Source organism: Onychomys torridus, chromosome 18 (assembly GCF_903995425.1).
Source record: "Onychomys torridus chromosome 18, mOncTor1.1, whole genome shotgun sequence".
Lineage (NCBI taxonomy): Eukaryota > Metazoa > Chordata > Mammalia > Rodentia > Cricetidae > Onychomys > Onychomys torridus.
In genome coordinates, this window is record NC_050460.1 from 31,159,183 (window position 1) to 31,174,003 (window position 14,821).

Here is a 14,821-nt window from a genome sequence, read left to right on the forward strand (position 1 = left end):
TCCTGGGGATTCCCAGCCGCTTAGGGAATAGGGCCTCAGACACAGCCCCTAGTGTGAAGATGTGCAGGGATTTCCTGAGGCCTGACCCGGAGCACGCCTGGGGGATGACTGCCAGTGAATATGGATTTGGTTGTTGAGCTTCGGTTCAACCCAAGTGGCCCCAGGGAAGGAGCGGTGGACTGGAAGTCTTGAGGCCTGGGCTCCAGACACAAGCAATTGCTGCACTTGGTCCCACGTAGTCCAAATTACACAATTTGAGCATATCTTCTGGGACATGAGGACCCCTCGGCCCCCAGGACCCGTCCCTCTAGGGCCCTTCTCTCAGGCATGTCCAAGCACACACACCCCCCAAGTCTGCAGGTACACGTGGACCCAGAGACCATGGTGCTGCCCCTGCAGGCTGGGAATATGGAGTGGGGATCCCGCCCTCCGGCCTGCCCCAGGTCTGGAACTCGGTGGAAAAGACTTACCATTCGTGCCGCCGGCGACGCTGGGTGCGCGTCCGCTTCCGGAACCCCAGGGAGCAGGGCCAGGAGCTGAGCCAGGAGATGGAGACCCTCTCCTTCCTGCAGATGGTGAGACATCTGGAGCAACAGCCCTGGCTGGGACACAGGCGGGGGTCACTTGCGACGCAGGGACAGGAGCATCACCCTGCTCTTTTCCCTGCAGCAAGACCTCTCTGGCGAGGAAAAAGAGGGCTGGGAGTATGGCACCTTTGACTCCAAGTTCAACCTGGACCCACAGCCCACAAGCCGCTTCCGTCGCCGCTGTTGGCACCGACGGCTGGTGCCCAAGAAGGAGAAGGGTGTGGCTTCCATATTCCTCCTGGAGGGATCCTTGGTAAGGCCTCCGTGGACTGGGTGCACTTGTTTATTACTTCTACCTTCCAGAGGCTCCGAAATACACATCCCTGACCCCTGCTAGCTGGGCCCCAATTCTTCAAGTTTGGCAGCTGGCATCTGTAGAGGGGTGGGGGGGGGTAGGGTCTGGAGAGAGGAGTCAGGAAGTACTGAGAACCTTAAGGGGGCCTTTCTGGGCACAGGCAGTGGAGTTGGAAAGCCAACCTAAGAAGGAACAGAGTAAGACATGGTCACTGCAACATTGGAAGGACTCCTGGAAACACACCCCACTGAATCCCCGGACCCCCACCATGCCATTCATCTACTGCATCTTCAACAGTGAGCCCTGGCCTGGGAGTCCACCGAGTGGCCCCAGAGGCCAGAGCCTGAGGACAGGGAGGAGGGAGGAGCCTATGAAGAGCTGGGGACAGGTAATGAAGGAGATGTCTCTTTACCCAGAGCCTCACTACTACCAGCTCTTCTGCTATATCTACCGGGCCCGGAATCTGATGTACAACCAGATCCTGACCTTTCAGGGTAGGAATGCCCCCTGTCCTTCAGCCCTGTCTCCTATCCCCCAAGGCCTGACAACACATCCACATGTCTGTGATAAATGTGTGACGTTCAGATCCCTCTCCCAAGCAGCTTGTCCTCAGGATGACTACTGCTGTGATAAAACACTGTGACCAAAAGCAGCTGGGGAAGGAAAGGCTTTATTTCCTTCACACTTCCGTATCACATTTCATCATTGAAAGCAGAAACTCACACAGGCCAGGAACCTGGGGGCAGGAGCTGAGGCAGAGACCTTGGAGGGGTGCTGCTTACTGGCTTGCTCCTCATGGCTTGCTCAGCCTGCTTTCTTTTTATTTATTTATTTATTTATTTATTTATTTTTTTTTTTTTCGAGACAGGGTTTCCCTGTGTAGCTTTGCGACTTTCCTGGAACTCACTCTGTAGACCAGACTGGCCTCGAACTCAGAGATGCGCCTGGCTCTGCTTCCCAAGTGCTGGGATTAAAGGCGTGCACCACCACTGCCCAGCTCTTTTTTTTTTTTTTTTTTTTTTTTAAGATTTATTTATTTATTTGTATGTATGTATACAGTATTCTGCCTGCATGCGTTCCTGCAGGCCTGAAGAGGGCACCAGATCTCATTACAAGTGGTTGTGAGCCACCATGTGGTTGCTGGGAATTGAACTCAGGACTTCTGGAAGAGCAGTTGGTGCTCTTAACCACTGAGCCATCTCTCCAGCCCTCAGCCTGCTTTCTTATAGAACCTAGGACCACCAGCTCAGTGGTGACTCCACCCACAATAGGCTGGACCTTCCTTCCCACATCAATCACTAATTAAGAGAATGCCCTGTAAGCCTGCCTACAAACTGGTCTTATGGAGGCAGTTTCTCAGCTGAGGCTTTCTCCTCTACAGTGACTCTAGCTTGTGTTAAGTTGACATAAAACTAGCCAGCACAGAGCTTAGGACTGTAATGTAGGGGGAAAGACCACCAAACAAAGACTACAAAATCCAGGGTGCTCTTGAGATGTGCCCCCAATGCCGTGAAATGTGGAGGGGGGTTGAGGGACTCAGTCACTTACCTGGGGTCAATTAGTAGACCTAGAAGAGGGAGACGCTTGCATGGCAGAGGACTGGAAGAGCGAGTGGGACATTAAAGAGAGTGGCTCAATGGGCTGGAGAGGAGAGATGGCTCAGCAGTTAAGAGCCCTGGCTGCTCTTCCAGAGGACCCAGGTTCAAGTCTCAGCACCCATGCGGCAGCTCACAACTGTCTGAATTCTGTTTCCAGAGGATCCAACACTCTCACACAGACATATATGTAGGCAAAGCACAAATGCATGCAATATAAAAAGAAATGGAGGGAGGGAGGGAGGGAGGGAGGGAGGGAGAAAGAGGAGAGAGAGGGAGGAGATATGCTGGGGAACCATGTCATTTGAGGCTTTGTAGAAGAGAGACAGGGAAGAGGCCCTGTATAAGGAAGACCCACAAAATCATTCAGGGGGTGAGCTGAGTACTCCCGCCTTGTTCTGTTAATGGCACTGTGATAGAAGATAAGCAATGGGTGGCAGGGCTTCTGGGATGTCTGCTGAACTCTGTGTCCGCTGAGCATCACCAACCATATTAAAGGACACTCAGTGCTGCTGTGGATGATCAATAATGGGGAGCCTTGGCTAAGTGGTGGTGGTGGCGCACACTTTTAATCCCAGCACTCAGGAGGCAGAGGCAGGTGGATCTCTGTGAGTTCGAGGCCAGCCTGGGCTACAGAGTGAGTTTCAGAAAAGGCACCAAAACTACACAGAGAAACCCTGTCTCAAAAACCAAAATAATACTAATTCTAATACTACTACTACTAATAATGCTAATAATGGGAAGCCTTATCCCTAGAACTCCTCCACAAGAGCCTTTTTCCTTCATCCCTGAGAAAGTCAAGCTCTAACCACAGTGGACATGGCATTCACATGGATGGAAGCAAAAGGTTTCCCTGGCTTGTGGGATAGGCAATTGATCTAGTTGATCTGCAGCTCCTGCTGAAGCTATATTCTTTTTTTTTTTTTTTTTTCTTTTTTTGAGCTGAGGATCGAACCCAGGGCCTTGTGCTTGCCAGGCAAGCGCTCCACCACTGAGCTAGATCCCCAACCCAAAGCTGTATTCTAGAAGAGCTGGCAGTGGCAGTGGCTGCCCATCCCGAGTCTCCTTGGCTCTAATGGCTGCCACTGCAGAGAGGACAAAGCTGTGATGCCCAGCCCTCCCCCACTGCTTTAGAGCCTTTCGTCCGAGTGGTCTTCTTGAACTACAGCCTGTGCACCCAGACGCTACGAAGCTCTGCCGCGCCGACGTGGTCCCAGACGCTCATCTTCCAACACCTTATGCTGTTTGAGAACCCCAAGGACACCAGAGAGAACCCCCCGCTTGTGGTGCTGGAACTGTGGCAGCATGACTCAAGGGTAGAGCAGGCTGTGCTTGAGGGAGGAAGATCTACCTCAGGGCCTTGCTTCAGGGGTAGAGGTGCATTTTAGAGCAAGATGCCGAAGGGTTCCCTGAGGCTGTTGTTGAGGAGTTGTGTAGATGTGTTAACGGAGCCCCCCCTTTCCTCCTCAGAAGCCCATGCTGGAAACCTGGTTGGGCCTCCACATTCTCTGAACTCCCTCCTCCTCTAGGGAAACAAAATCTTATGGGGACGGAGCATGTGGCCCCCGGTGGTTTGGCTGGACCTCCAAGGCAGGGCCTTGGCCCCCCTGAGGTGGCATCCCCTCATGAGAGAGTTGGGAGAGGAAGAGGGTGAGATCTTGGCGTCCTGTGAGCTGATCCTCGAGACTGAGGTACAGATGAGAAGAGCAGGACTGTGTCCCTCACACCTCCAGCTTTCCTCACACACCAGGGCCTTCCCCTTCCCCTCAGGAAAAGTCTGAGGCTTTGGGTTCAGTGCTGTCAGCCTGGCCAGTCTCCTATTTAACTCCCTTCCAGCTCCCACCCATCGGGTTCTGGAACTTTAGCTGAGCCCTCTATGGGTCATTCTGGGTGGGGATAGGAGCACCAGGACCAGCCCCCAGGGCTTCATGCTCCGTTTTGCCTCCTCTGCCCTCCAGAAGCTGAAAGACACACCTCTGCCGATCCTAAGTGTCCCCTGTAAGAATGGGATATACGCACTGCCCAAGAACATCCAGCCCGAAGTGAAAATGATGGCCATTGAGGTGTGTGCAGAAGGGGAGGGGTGGGGGGGGAGCCTTTCCCAGAGCAGCCTGGGGCACCCAGGCTGACACTTTGCTGACAACCTGGCCCCAAGTTTGAACCCTAAGCACACATTCTCAGAGGCAGGAGAGACAAGAGAAACGGGAGCAGAGGCTTGGACAACATGGCGGTCAGGCAGGGAGCAGTAGCCGTGGGACTATCTTGTGTTGGTCCCTGTGCATCAGGAATTGATTTTCCAAGAAGGAAATCAAGGCTCAGAGAAAATACATTGCAAACATGGTGACCAGAGACCGACAGAGCCACAATGTAAGCCCGTCCCTGCTTGAGGCCAAACGGAGGTCCCCACATTGGTTATTCTGTGCCCTGTTACAATCTGGCCGAGAAAGAACAATTAAGTAGTTCAGGAACTAGTGACTCCTTAAGACCAGCTAATGGAGTTGGTCCCCACTCAGCCCCCAAGGAGGCTCTCATGAAGGGTATGGACATTCCTGAGGTGCCCCACTGTCAGTTGAGAGAGAAATCACAGGGGGCCGGGTCACTGGTTGGTCATGGGAGCTATCTAGGGCATAAGTCAGCAATAAACTGAAAGGCAGAGAGACTCTGCAAAATCTCGGCACTGTCTGCTTTTGTGGGCTCTAGAGGCAGCCAGCTTCAGGAGCTCAGTGTCTGAGAACTGTCTGGAGCCAGCAAGCCAGCAGTAAGCAGGCGTACCACTTAATCTGCTTGGAGGCCAGTGGAGGCAGATGACCTGGTGGTTAGATGACACCCTCTTCATGGAGACAGCAGACGGCAGGTTTTAAGAAGCAGCCTGTCCCCTCCCAGGGCAGGGAGATGCTAGCTCTGGTACTGCCACATTCCTGACCTTGGCCTGCTTCAGGCTGTCACTCCAGGCCAGTTCGTCCCTGCCCTGATTAAGAAGTTCTTGCCTGCCCCTTGCTCTGCTTTCTCCTGGGTCTGACAGATTATGGCTTGGGGTCTTCGAAACATGAAGGTGCATTACCCACAGCTCCTGGTGGAATGTGGGGAGGAGTCCCTGAGGACAGAGCCCATCAGCAACTTCCAGGAGAATCCCAACTTCCCTAAGTCCAACTTGTTCCTCACGGTGGTAAGAGGTCCTGGGAAGGGACTGGACAATGGACAATGGATAGTCTTCTTCTCTTGAGGGACCTCATGTTCCCCTCTCTTTGGGCTATATAGTTCATGCCTCTGGAGGAGACCCATGCATTGCCCCTGGTGGTGAAAGTGGTGGACAATCAGGTCTATGGCCAGCAGATCGTGGTGGGTCAAGCCAACATTGACTTCCTCCAGCCCTATTTCTGCGACCCCTGGGCTCTGAACTACACACCTGTAAAGCTGCCAGGCATGACCCTTTCTCCTAGCCCTCTCTTGCTCCCTACTGGAAGCCCTCATTGGGACCCTGGCTCCCTTGTGGGGTTGGCGCCCCTCTTCCTTGGCTTCTCTCTTCCTGAGGCTCATGACTCTGTTCTCTCCACAGCCCTGTCTGTGAAGAAGCCCAATACCGTGAGTAAGGGCCCCAGGCTACCTTCTCCCATACCATTTACATGAATGACTCTGCGCCTGCAGAGGGATGTCTATTCAACCAAACCTATGAGGAGGCTTAACTGTACAGTAGAAGGCTAAGGGTTGGTCCTCAGTCAAGTCTGCACGTTAGAACCGCTTGAGTGTTTCAGGGACGTCAGAGGGGAGTTCTGAGTCAGGGTCTCATGTATCTAAGGCTGGTCTTGAACTTGCTATGTAATACAGGATAACCTTGAACTCCTCATCTTCTTGTCTCCTCCTCCCAAGTGCTGGATTACAGGCATTCACCCAGCCCACCCAAGCTTTTATTATTATTTATTTATTCATTTGTGTAAAGATATATGTGGTATGTGTGTAGCTGTGTTCATGTATGTGTGTGTATGTATACATGTGTGGAGACCAGACATAGCTCCATCTTGCCTTTTGAGACAGGGTTTCCTGCTGGCCTAGACGTTGCTAATTAGGTAAGGCTAGCCAGCCAGCTCCAGGGATTCCTCTGTTTCCACCTCCCCAGTGCCGGGATTGCAAACAGACACCCTCATGCTGGGCATTTTTACATAGGTTCCAGAGCTCACGATTCTCACACTTGTAATACTGTGATGGCTATCACTGACTGTCCACTGGACAAGATCTAAACTCACCCAGGAGACAAGCCTCCAGGCATGTCTATGAGGGCTTATCTAGATGAGGGTAATTGAATGTGGGCGGCACCTTCCTGTGGGTTGGGGTCCTACACTAAACAAAAAGGAGAAAGCAAGCTGAACATTGACATTCACCACTGTTTCCCAAATTCATGCATTCTGTGGCCAGCTGCTTCAGACACCTGCCCCATCTTTCCCTTACCATGACTTCTCAAAATGTGAGCCAGAATTAGTCCTTCTTCCCATAAGTTGCTTCTTGTCCAAGTATTTAATCACAGCAACAAGAAAACTAAACACAAGGTAAGCATTGTATGGACTAAGACTCCCTTACCTGAGACCCTGGCTACCGAGGGATCCCACTAGAGTTGCCAGTCATTAAGATTTTGTTCCAAGTCTATGTCTAAGTCCCTCTATGTCTAATGTGCTCCACAGTTACAGCACTTGGGCAACAGCATCACATTTTAATGCATAGCAGTTCTTGAACACCTTCATCAAAAGTAGATGCTGCCGGGCATAATGGTAAATGCTTGTAATCCCAGCACCCAGAAAGAGGGACAGGAAGATGGAAGGTCTGAGATAGCCTGAGCTACATAAGCATGACACTGTCTCAAAAACCAAGGGCTAGGGATGTACCTAAGCGATAGACTACTTGCCTAGTGTGCATAGACCCCGAGTTCCATACCTAGCACAAGATATAGGAGGGAAGGAAGGTTGATTTTGCTGGGTGGGGCATAGTGGTTAGGCCTGTAATCCCAGCACTGGCAAGGCTGAGGCAGGAGAATCACAGCCTAGGTACATGGTAAGACTCTGGGGTGGGGGAGATTCTGCCTCCACAGGTTCAGCTAGTGGGAGGTTCTGCATTTCTGAGCATGTTTGAGTCCTGACTATACGGATGGGCAATGAACACTAAGAAGCATGACTCTCCCATCCTGTCTGAACTAAAAGACCTATGTAAAGTGCAAGGAGAGCTGAGCCGTGAGCTCACGCCTCAGTTGCTTTCTCCGTCCTCTCCTGCAACCTCCTCACTTTTCAGTTCCTAGGCACCCTCTACAAGAAGTTCTGGTTTGAGTCCAGCAAAGATGAGGTAAAGCGAACTCGGACCAGGGAACAGAGGACAATCCCAGTTGGGGGGAAGGGGGGCACTCTAGGCCCGCCTGAGAACCAACAAGAACCCCTCTATCAGGATGACTATGAGCATGATGTGGACTGGTGGAGCAAGCTATTCTGGGCCACAGGTGATGCTGACAGTTCTATGCAGTACAAGTACAAAAACTACCACACCCTAAAGGTGAGGGTCCTAGGAAAGGGTGGAACAAACCTCCTCTGGGAGGGGCTGGAGACTTGGCCGTGGTTTGTCATGGTACCACCAAGTGGCTGAACTGTTGGTTTGGTTTTGCCTTGTTTGAAATAAAGTCCTGTGTAGCCCAAGCAGGCCTCCAACTTGCTATGTAGGTATAGATGACCTTGAACTCCTGAACCTCCTGCCTTTACCTCCTGAGTGCTAGAATTGCAAGCGTGCACCACCACACTTAATGTAGTGCAGGGATCCTGTAAGACAAGCACTCTCTCACCTAGGTAGGGAGGAGGGACTTCCTACATTGTCCCCTAAGAGTACCAGAAACTCTTCCACCAGCTGCTCCATCTGAAGCAGACACTGACAGGCCAAACATTTTGGAAAAGGCCTGGGAGCCGGTAGTCCCTTCACCTCTTGATTTCCAATGGTTCCCATAAGCTCAGGTCCTGCATATGCCCCCTACAGGTGTATGACTGTGAGCTGGAGGCAGTTCTGGCCTTCCAGGGCCTGCAAGACTTCTGCCAGACCTTCAGACTTTACCAGGAGAAGCCCAAGGTGGATAGCCCTGTGGTAGGGGAATTCAAGGTGTGTCTATGCCAGCTGGGCTACCTGTCTCTCTACAGCCCATCTGTCCCTGAAATGAGCCAGGGCCTGAGAAACAGCCCCAGAACAGATCGGTCTATGCAGGCAGGGACCAAGAGAGGCAAGGCCTTCAGATTGCCAGCTCTCGTTCAAGCTGGTCATCCAAAGAAGCAAACCTCACATTCAAACCTGAAGGGATGGGTGTGTAGTCAGAGTTGACATCAGCATAGTCTGGAACACCAAGTAGCCTCAAGTGCTTTTGCCCAATGCCCCTTTAAACGAGGTCCCTGCCTCAAGACCCCTGCCGTTCATCCTCAGCCTAACACTCTCCCTGCTGTACTGGGGCCAGGGGGTGGGGGTGAGGGCAGGCAACTTTACAAAGTTAGGCTAGCACTGTCAGATTGGGCTGCCAATGTCTTCTCACCCCCAGGGCCTCTTCCGCATCTACCCCTTTCCTGAGGACCCAGATGCCCCTAAACCTCCACGTCAGTTCTCATCTTGGCCTGAGACCGAGGACTTCCCTCAGCCATGCATGGTGCGGGTATACCTGATACGAGCCATCAACCTGCAGCCACAGGACTACAATGGCCTGGTAAAAAAGCAGCCCCACCTGTCACCAGTGGTCCCCACCCCATGCCTAAATGACAGCATGCCGTTGTGCTTTAGGCTGTCTCTACCCTCATAGCTACCACCTACAGGCCCCGCACAGTGCACACCTGCTCCACTCATCCTCCATGACCGACGTAACTGCCTCCCCTCTTCCTTTCTTCCCTCGGCTTCTCTCCCTGCAGTGTGACCCTTACGTGATCCTGAAACTGGGGCAGATGAAACTCGGCAGCCGGGACTCATACTACCCCAACACTCTGGATCCTATCTTTGGCACGTGAGCTGCCCCCAGTCACCCACTGCCACTTTTCAGGTCCCCCATGCCATGCTGGAAGGCAGTTCCAGTAGGCAGATGCATTTCTCTTTTGTTGTTCTGTGTTTTTTGTTTTTCGAGACAGAGTTTCTCTGTGTAGTTTTGGTGCCTGTCCTGGATCTCGCTCTGTAGACCAGGCTGGCCTCGAACTCACAGAGATCCACCTGGCTCTGCCTCCCGAGTGCTGGGATTAAAGGCTGTGCCACCACCAGCCCAGCATGGCAGATGCATTTCTTCAGAGCCTTCACGGTCCCTGTAAGCAGTGTCTCACCAACTCTTAGGGGCTCAAAAGGTGGGAGATAAGTGGATTATCCATCACTTTTTCACGCACTCCACCTACCTGGAAGGAAAGGCACTCAGGCCTCTGTGCACACAGGCTGTCTTATAAGTTCCTTTAGCCATGTTCAGGGACTGGATGCAGGTGGACAAAAGCCTATCCCATGCTCTGCTACCCAGTTCACCCTGAGTGAAGAGGTGGGGCAGGGACTCTTAGGCTGAGATGCTGGCTGAGTGAGGCAGAGTATATGTGCACAGCCACTTTCCAATCCCTTTGCCTCTAGGATGTATGAACTCACATGTAACATCCCACTGGAGAAGGACCTAGAGATCCAGCTCTATGACTTTGACCTAATTACTGCAGATGATGAGATTGGAACTACAGTTATCGACCTTGAGAATCGACTTCTGTCTGGCTTTGGATCCCGTTGTGGGCTCTCTAAATCCTACTGCAAGTGAGTGTGGACCCACTCAGCAAGCAAGCTGGGTTGGGGGAGGTGTGAGCCCTGAGGAGAGGCTGGGCCTGCCTCTCTGTCCCTGTTTCCAGCACCCTTACCTGCAGCTCAAAGCAGGGTGTTCTCCGGGACCTGTCCCTTCCCATCTGTTCCTCTTGCACCCTCTCACAGGTCAGGACCATTTCGGTGGCGGGATCAGCTGTCCCCAAGCCACCTTCTGAACCGCTATGCCAGACAGAAAGGGCTGCCTCCGCCTATATTTGACCTTGAGAATGACTCAGTTTTCTACAATGGGAAAAGGTTCGAGTTGCAGAGCTTTGGTGAGCCCAGCACACTTCCAGACAATGAAAGTGCAGCCTTGGGGAACAAATGTGGACCCTACAATGAAACAGTGCAGAAAGGGGGGCAGGATGAGGAGAGGTTGCCCCCGGGTAGAGGGCACTCGAATCTCTCCAGTGCTCCCTTCCCATAGAAGGCAACGATAGCCAAATATCCAGGCCGGGCTGGGGAGGGTGCTCAGATGGAAATGCTAATGACTTCATGATCCCATCTTTATCCAGAGTCCACACCCCCTACCTTTGAGGGTTTGGGGCCTAAGAAGGAACGCCTGGCACTGTACATCTTGAACACCCAGGGGCTGGTTCCTGAGCATGTGGAGACCCGCACACTGTACAGTAACAGCCAGCCAGGTATCGACCAGGTATGGGAATGGAGAGGCTGCTCCTGCTTCCTATGGACTGGCGTGGATCAGGAAATGGGTGCCCATCCACCCAGGACATAGTTCACAGTGAGAAGCAAGGACAGGTCAACAATTCACATATATACAGACAAGAGCCAAGCATGCTTTGCACATTAGTAAGAAAGATGCTCCAATGATGTCACTTAGAGCGTCACACCTGGAAAGGCTGTAAGAAATGGATGCCGCACAACAGTTGTGGGAACCTCTAGGGTACCCCACAAACCATTCATACCACTGCTTTCGCTCTCCTGAGGTGTAAGGAGGTGGCATCATAGCTCAGAGGGTACAAACACTGCAAAACCCAGTTCTGGATGCCTGACTGCAAGCTGTCTTCTCTAGGGCAAGGAACCAGGGACACAGATCCCCAAGGGCACCTTAATTATCCCTCATTGTCCAACTATAAAAATGGCCCCATCGTCCCACAAATCTTTCAGCACTCTTGAAGTCTTCTGCTGAGCAATTTTTAAAAGAACCATCCTCATTAGACCGGCATTCTCAAATGGGTCAGCTCTGTGACTGAAGTGGGTCAGGTGGTCTGACAGGCAGCACATGTACCTGTTTCTAAGGCTGGTGGCTCCACCCTTTCCCCCCCTCTACTCTTCACTAATTCTCTCTCAAGACTCTACTTTATGGCCAGCTTAACAGCCTTAGATTGTGGTCACACAACACAAAATGACCAATACACGAGGCCCAACCCCAACATGGATCCCCATCGACAGGCCACTAGCATGAGCTCCTCACTCCCTACCCCAGTTCGTAAGTGACATCTCAACACTCTTGGTCAGCATCCTTCCCTCTCGCTCACTTGTCTTCCCAGCCAAAAACGAAAGGGGTTGGCAGGTGCCCACTTGCCGCCTCCCAGAAATCTCTGTGCCCAACCCTTGGGTGGTGGGAATACAGCCTCATCCAAGACTCTAGCCCTCCCTCATGCCCCCTAACTGAAGAGAGACCAGTAACCTGCAAATCCATTCTGGCTCTAGGGAAAAATACAAATGTGGGTGGATATCTTCCCCAAGATGCTGGGGCCTCCTGGCCCCCCAGTCAACATCAGCCCCAGAAAGCCTAAACGGTGAGTCTGTGAAAACCCAATTCCTAATCATGGCACTCCAGCTCAGCCCCCAGGGTGCAGGGGAATTCTGCGCTCCCATCCTAAGCAGTGGGAATTCTCTACCAGGGTTAGAAGGAGCTTTCCTGCCCAAGTTCAGGCTCTCTGGGCAGCTCCTCCCTCTGTGAGACTGTGGCTGGGGGAGCGGGGGGTCCTCAGCCCAGCCTCAGAGCACAGTGGCTATAGGTACGAACTGCGCTGCATCATCTGGAGTACCTCCCACGTGGACCTGGTTCGGCAGACCTTAAGTAAAGAGAAGATGAGCGACATCTACGTCAAAGGGTGAGATGCGGGGGAGGCTCCAGAAGGCCCCTCAGTTTCCTGGTTCTGTCACCTTGCTGGAACCTCCTGGTCCTGAGGGAAACATCTCTCAGCCACTGCTTGTGTGTGGTGGGATGGGGACCACACACAGGAACCCCAGGTGAAAGGACTCTGGCCCCAGGTGGCTATTTGGGCTAGAGAAGGACATGCAGAAGACAGATGTCCACTACCACTCCCTGACTGGGAAGGCCATCTTTAACTGGAGGTTCATCTTTACCATGGACTACCTGGCGACAGAGCGTGTATGCGTCCAAAGCCAGAAGGTAAGGGGGTAAGGAGGAGAAAAGGGAGAGAGCCTTAGGGTCCAAGAGATCCGCCCTCGTTTCAGAGACCTGCAAGCTGGGACTGGATGTTAGGAACAAGTCCTCAGGCAGAACCCCTCTTCCTTGCTAGTCTGTCATTACTGACTAGTGGACTGATGGGCATCCAAGGGCAATGTCCATGAGGCAGGCCGCTAGTTAACACAGCCTTCTGCTGTCCTCTAGGACTACATATGGAGCCTGGATCCCACATCAATGAAGTTTCCAGCCCGGCTCATCATCCAGATATGGGACAATGACTTCTTCTCCCCTGATGACTTCTTAGGTGAGGTCCTGGTGGAGGGTTTGTGACACAGGGCAAGCAATTCCTCTTGCTGATGATGGCCTTTCTCTGGGCTCAGGGGTCTTGGAGCTGGATTTATCAGCCATGCCCCTTCCGGCTGTGAGCAGCAAGCAGTGCTCCCTCAAGATGATGGAAACGGACAGCAAATGGCCTTCCATGCAAGCAAAGCGCATCTCTCTCTTTAAGAAGTCCAGTGTAACTGGATGGTGGCCTTGTCAGGTCCACGATGGTGACAAGTGGCGTCTGTCGGTAGGAGCTGGGGAGGGTGTTTAGTGAGTGGGGCCACGATGCCACCTAACCAGGTTCTACCAGACTTCGGGGGGCCTTGGCCAAAGCCCCCTTCCTCTGTGGGGGTAGGGAAGGACCCTGCCCCACTCTCTGACCACGGCAGCCCCTGCCTCTTTGTCTCCGGCATTTCTAGGGTAAAGTGAAGATGACTCTGGAGATGCTGTCTGAGAAGGAAGCTTTAATCAGGCCAGCCGGGCGAGGCCAGTCCGAACCCAACCAGTTCCCCACACTCCATCCTCCTGTGTAAGGGCCCGGCAGGGCACAGGCACCAAGCCCTTTCCTCCTCCTTTGTATAGGGTGGTGACTGGTGGGCCTCCATGTGGGAAGGGATAGTTGCTTCCTCCTACATGGCTAAGTTACAGTCAGGAAATAAGACTTGGGGTTGGGTGTAAGGGGCTCCCCAGTCTCTGGGTCACTTGACCTGAGGGTCCCTCCTACCCTCCATTCTCTGGCATCTGCTGTCCTGGGCAGCCGAAATGACACCTGGTGGTACCAGTCACCTATTAAAAACTTCTGCTATGTTTTCTGCAAACGCTACCGCACCAAAATCATATGCTTTGTGGTGATACTGGTTCTAGGGATTATACTGTTCAACTTCGTTTATTCGACTCCGGTGAGTGTGGCCACTGGGGGAGGGGCAAAGGCACCGGCCACTCTGTGTCAGCTCTGAGAGCACATTTAGGTTTCTACTTTAGGCTACTCTGGTGTCTCTTCTCTCTAGAACTATTTGGCCATGGCCTGGATCAAACCTGAACTTCGGCTGAATCCTCCCATTAAAATAGTCAACCTCATCGGTTCAGTAAACACCAGCAATATCAACTCTACCATCTTTTCCATGGAGGGCTCAAAACTACGGCCTTTAAAAGACAATGGGTCGACACTCCTCTAAGGACCCAGGAATCACATGAAAGATGTCCTCCCAGAGATTCCAGGTCCACAAGGCTAGGTGACCTGACTTTCCTCTCCTGCCAAGCACCCTGACCCTTGGGCTTCCTAGCAGATCCTGTTTGAGTCTTCTAGGGTATGTCCAAGGGGCTGTGTATATTCTGACTCAAATGTTTATAGAGACCACCTCTAACAAGAGCAGAGCTGTTCATTTTCTATTGAAATAAATAGGTTTTTCTAACAAAGGCACCTGGCACTTGGGGGTTGGCATTACAGACAGTGTGAAAGGCTGAAAGTGGCAGTTCTTCATTTGGGACTTGGGGAATGACGCCATCCACATTAATCACCCCGTCTAGTCCTGGATCTCTTCTATGTGCGGAGGCTTTGACAGAGAAAACCAGGGAAAGGTAACTGTGAGTCGTATACTGAGGCCATGGCTTTTACTCAAGGATGAATGCATAAGAGCCACACCAGGGACCAGGCGCTACCTCCTCCAGCACACACTCTGGGGTTACATGGCCTAGAAAAACAGCCTCAACTGCATGAAAAACATTGGTTTCCACAACAAAAAGCAAGAGCTGAGGCAGGATGTATGATGCTGAATGGTGGCTTTCTTTTTTTTTTTTTTTTCTGAGA

General features: G+C 52.3%; 1 protein-coding gene across 1 annotated transcript in view; it reads left to right on the plus strand.

Annotated features, from left to right (window-relative positions):
* The window catches only part of Fer1l5 (fer-1 like family member 5), a 51,824-nt gene extending 37,635 nt beyond the window's left edge, over positions 1 to 14,189 (plus strand). Inside the window, exons 28-53 of the mRNA XM_036167149.1 lie at positions 400 to 575; positions 670 to 840; positions 1,043 to 1,178; positions 1,299 to 1,376; positions 3,612 to 3,793; positions 4,007 to 4,168; positions 4,436 to 4,540; positions 5,500 to 5,643; positions 5,736 to 5,898; positions 6,034 to 6,059; positions 7,752 to 7,802; positions 7,902 to 8,006; positions 8,478 to 8,597; positions 9,025 to 9,186; positions 9,386 to 9,477; positions 10,074 to 10,244; positions 10,416 to 10,564; positions 10,805 to 10,944; positions 11,964 to 12,052; positions 12,275 to 12,370; positions 12,531 to 12,672; positions 12,895 to 12,994; positions 13,071 to 13,261; positions 13,434 to 13,543; positions 13,772 to 13,913; positions 14,022 to 14,189. Coding sequence (XP_036023042.1) covers positions 400 to 575; positions 670 to 840; positions 1,043 to 1,178; positions 1,299 to 1,376; positions 3,612 to 3,793; positions 4,007 to 4,168; positions 4,436 to 4,540; positions 5,500 to 5,643; positions 5,736 to 5,898; positions 6,034 to 6,059; positions 7,752 to 7,802; positions 7,902 to 8,006; positions 8,478 to 8,597; positions 9,025 to 9,186; positions 9,386 to 9,477; positions 10,074 to 10,244; positions 10,416 to 10,564; positions 10,805 to 10,944; positions 11,964 to 12,052; positions 12,275 to 12,370; positions 12,531 to 12,672; positions 12,895 to 12,994; positions 13,071 to 13,261; positions 13,434 to 13,543; positions 13,772 to 13,913; positions 14,022 to 14,189 — 3,371 coding nt within the window. The remainder of the gene's footprint in view (positions 1 to 399; positions 576 to 669; positions 841 to 1,042; positions 1,179 to 1,298; positions 1,377 to 3,611; positions 3,794 to 4,006; positions 4,169 to 4,435; positions 4,541 to 5,499; positions 5,644 to 5,735; positions 5,899 to 6,033; positions 6,060 to 7,751; positions 7,803 to 7,901; positions 8,007 to 8,477; positions 8,598 to 9,024; positions 9,187 to 9,385; positions 9,478 to 10,073; positions 10,245 to 10,415; positions 10,565 to 10,804; positions 10,945 to 11,963; positions 12,053 to 12,274; positions 12,371 to 12,530; positions 12,673 to 12,894; positions 12,995 to 13,070; positions 13,262 to 13,433; positions 13,544 to 13,771; positions 13,914 to 14,021) is intronic.
* Positions 14,190 to 14,821: the final 632 nt, after the last annotated feature.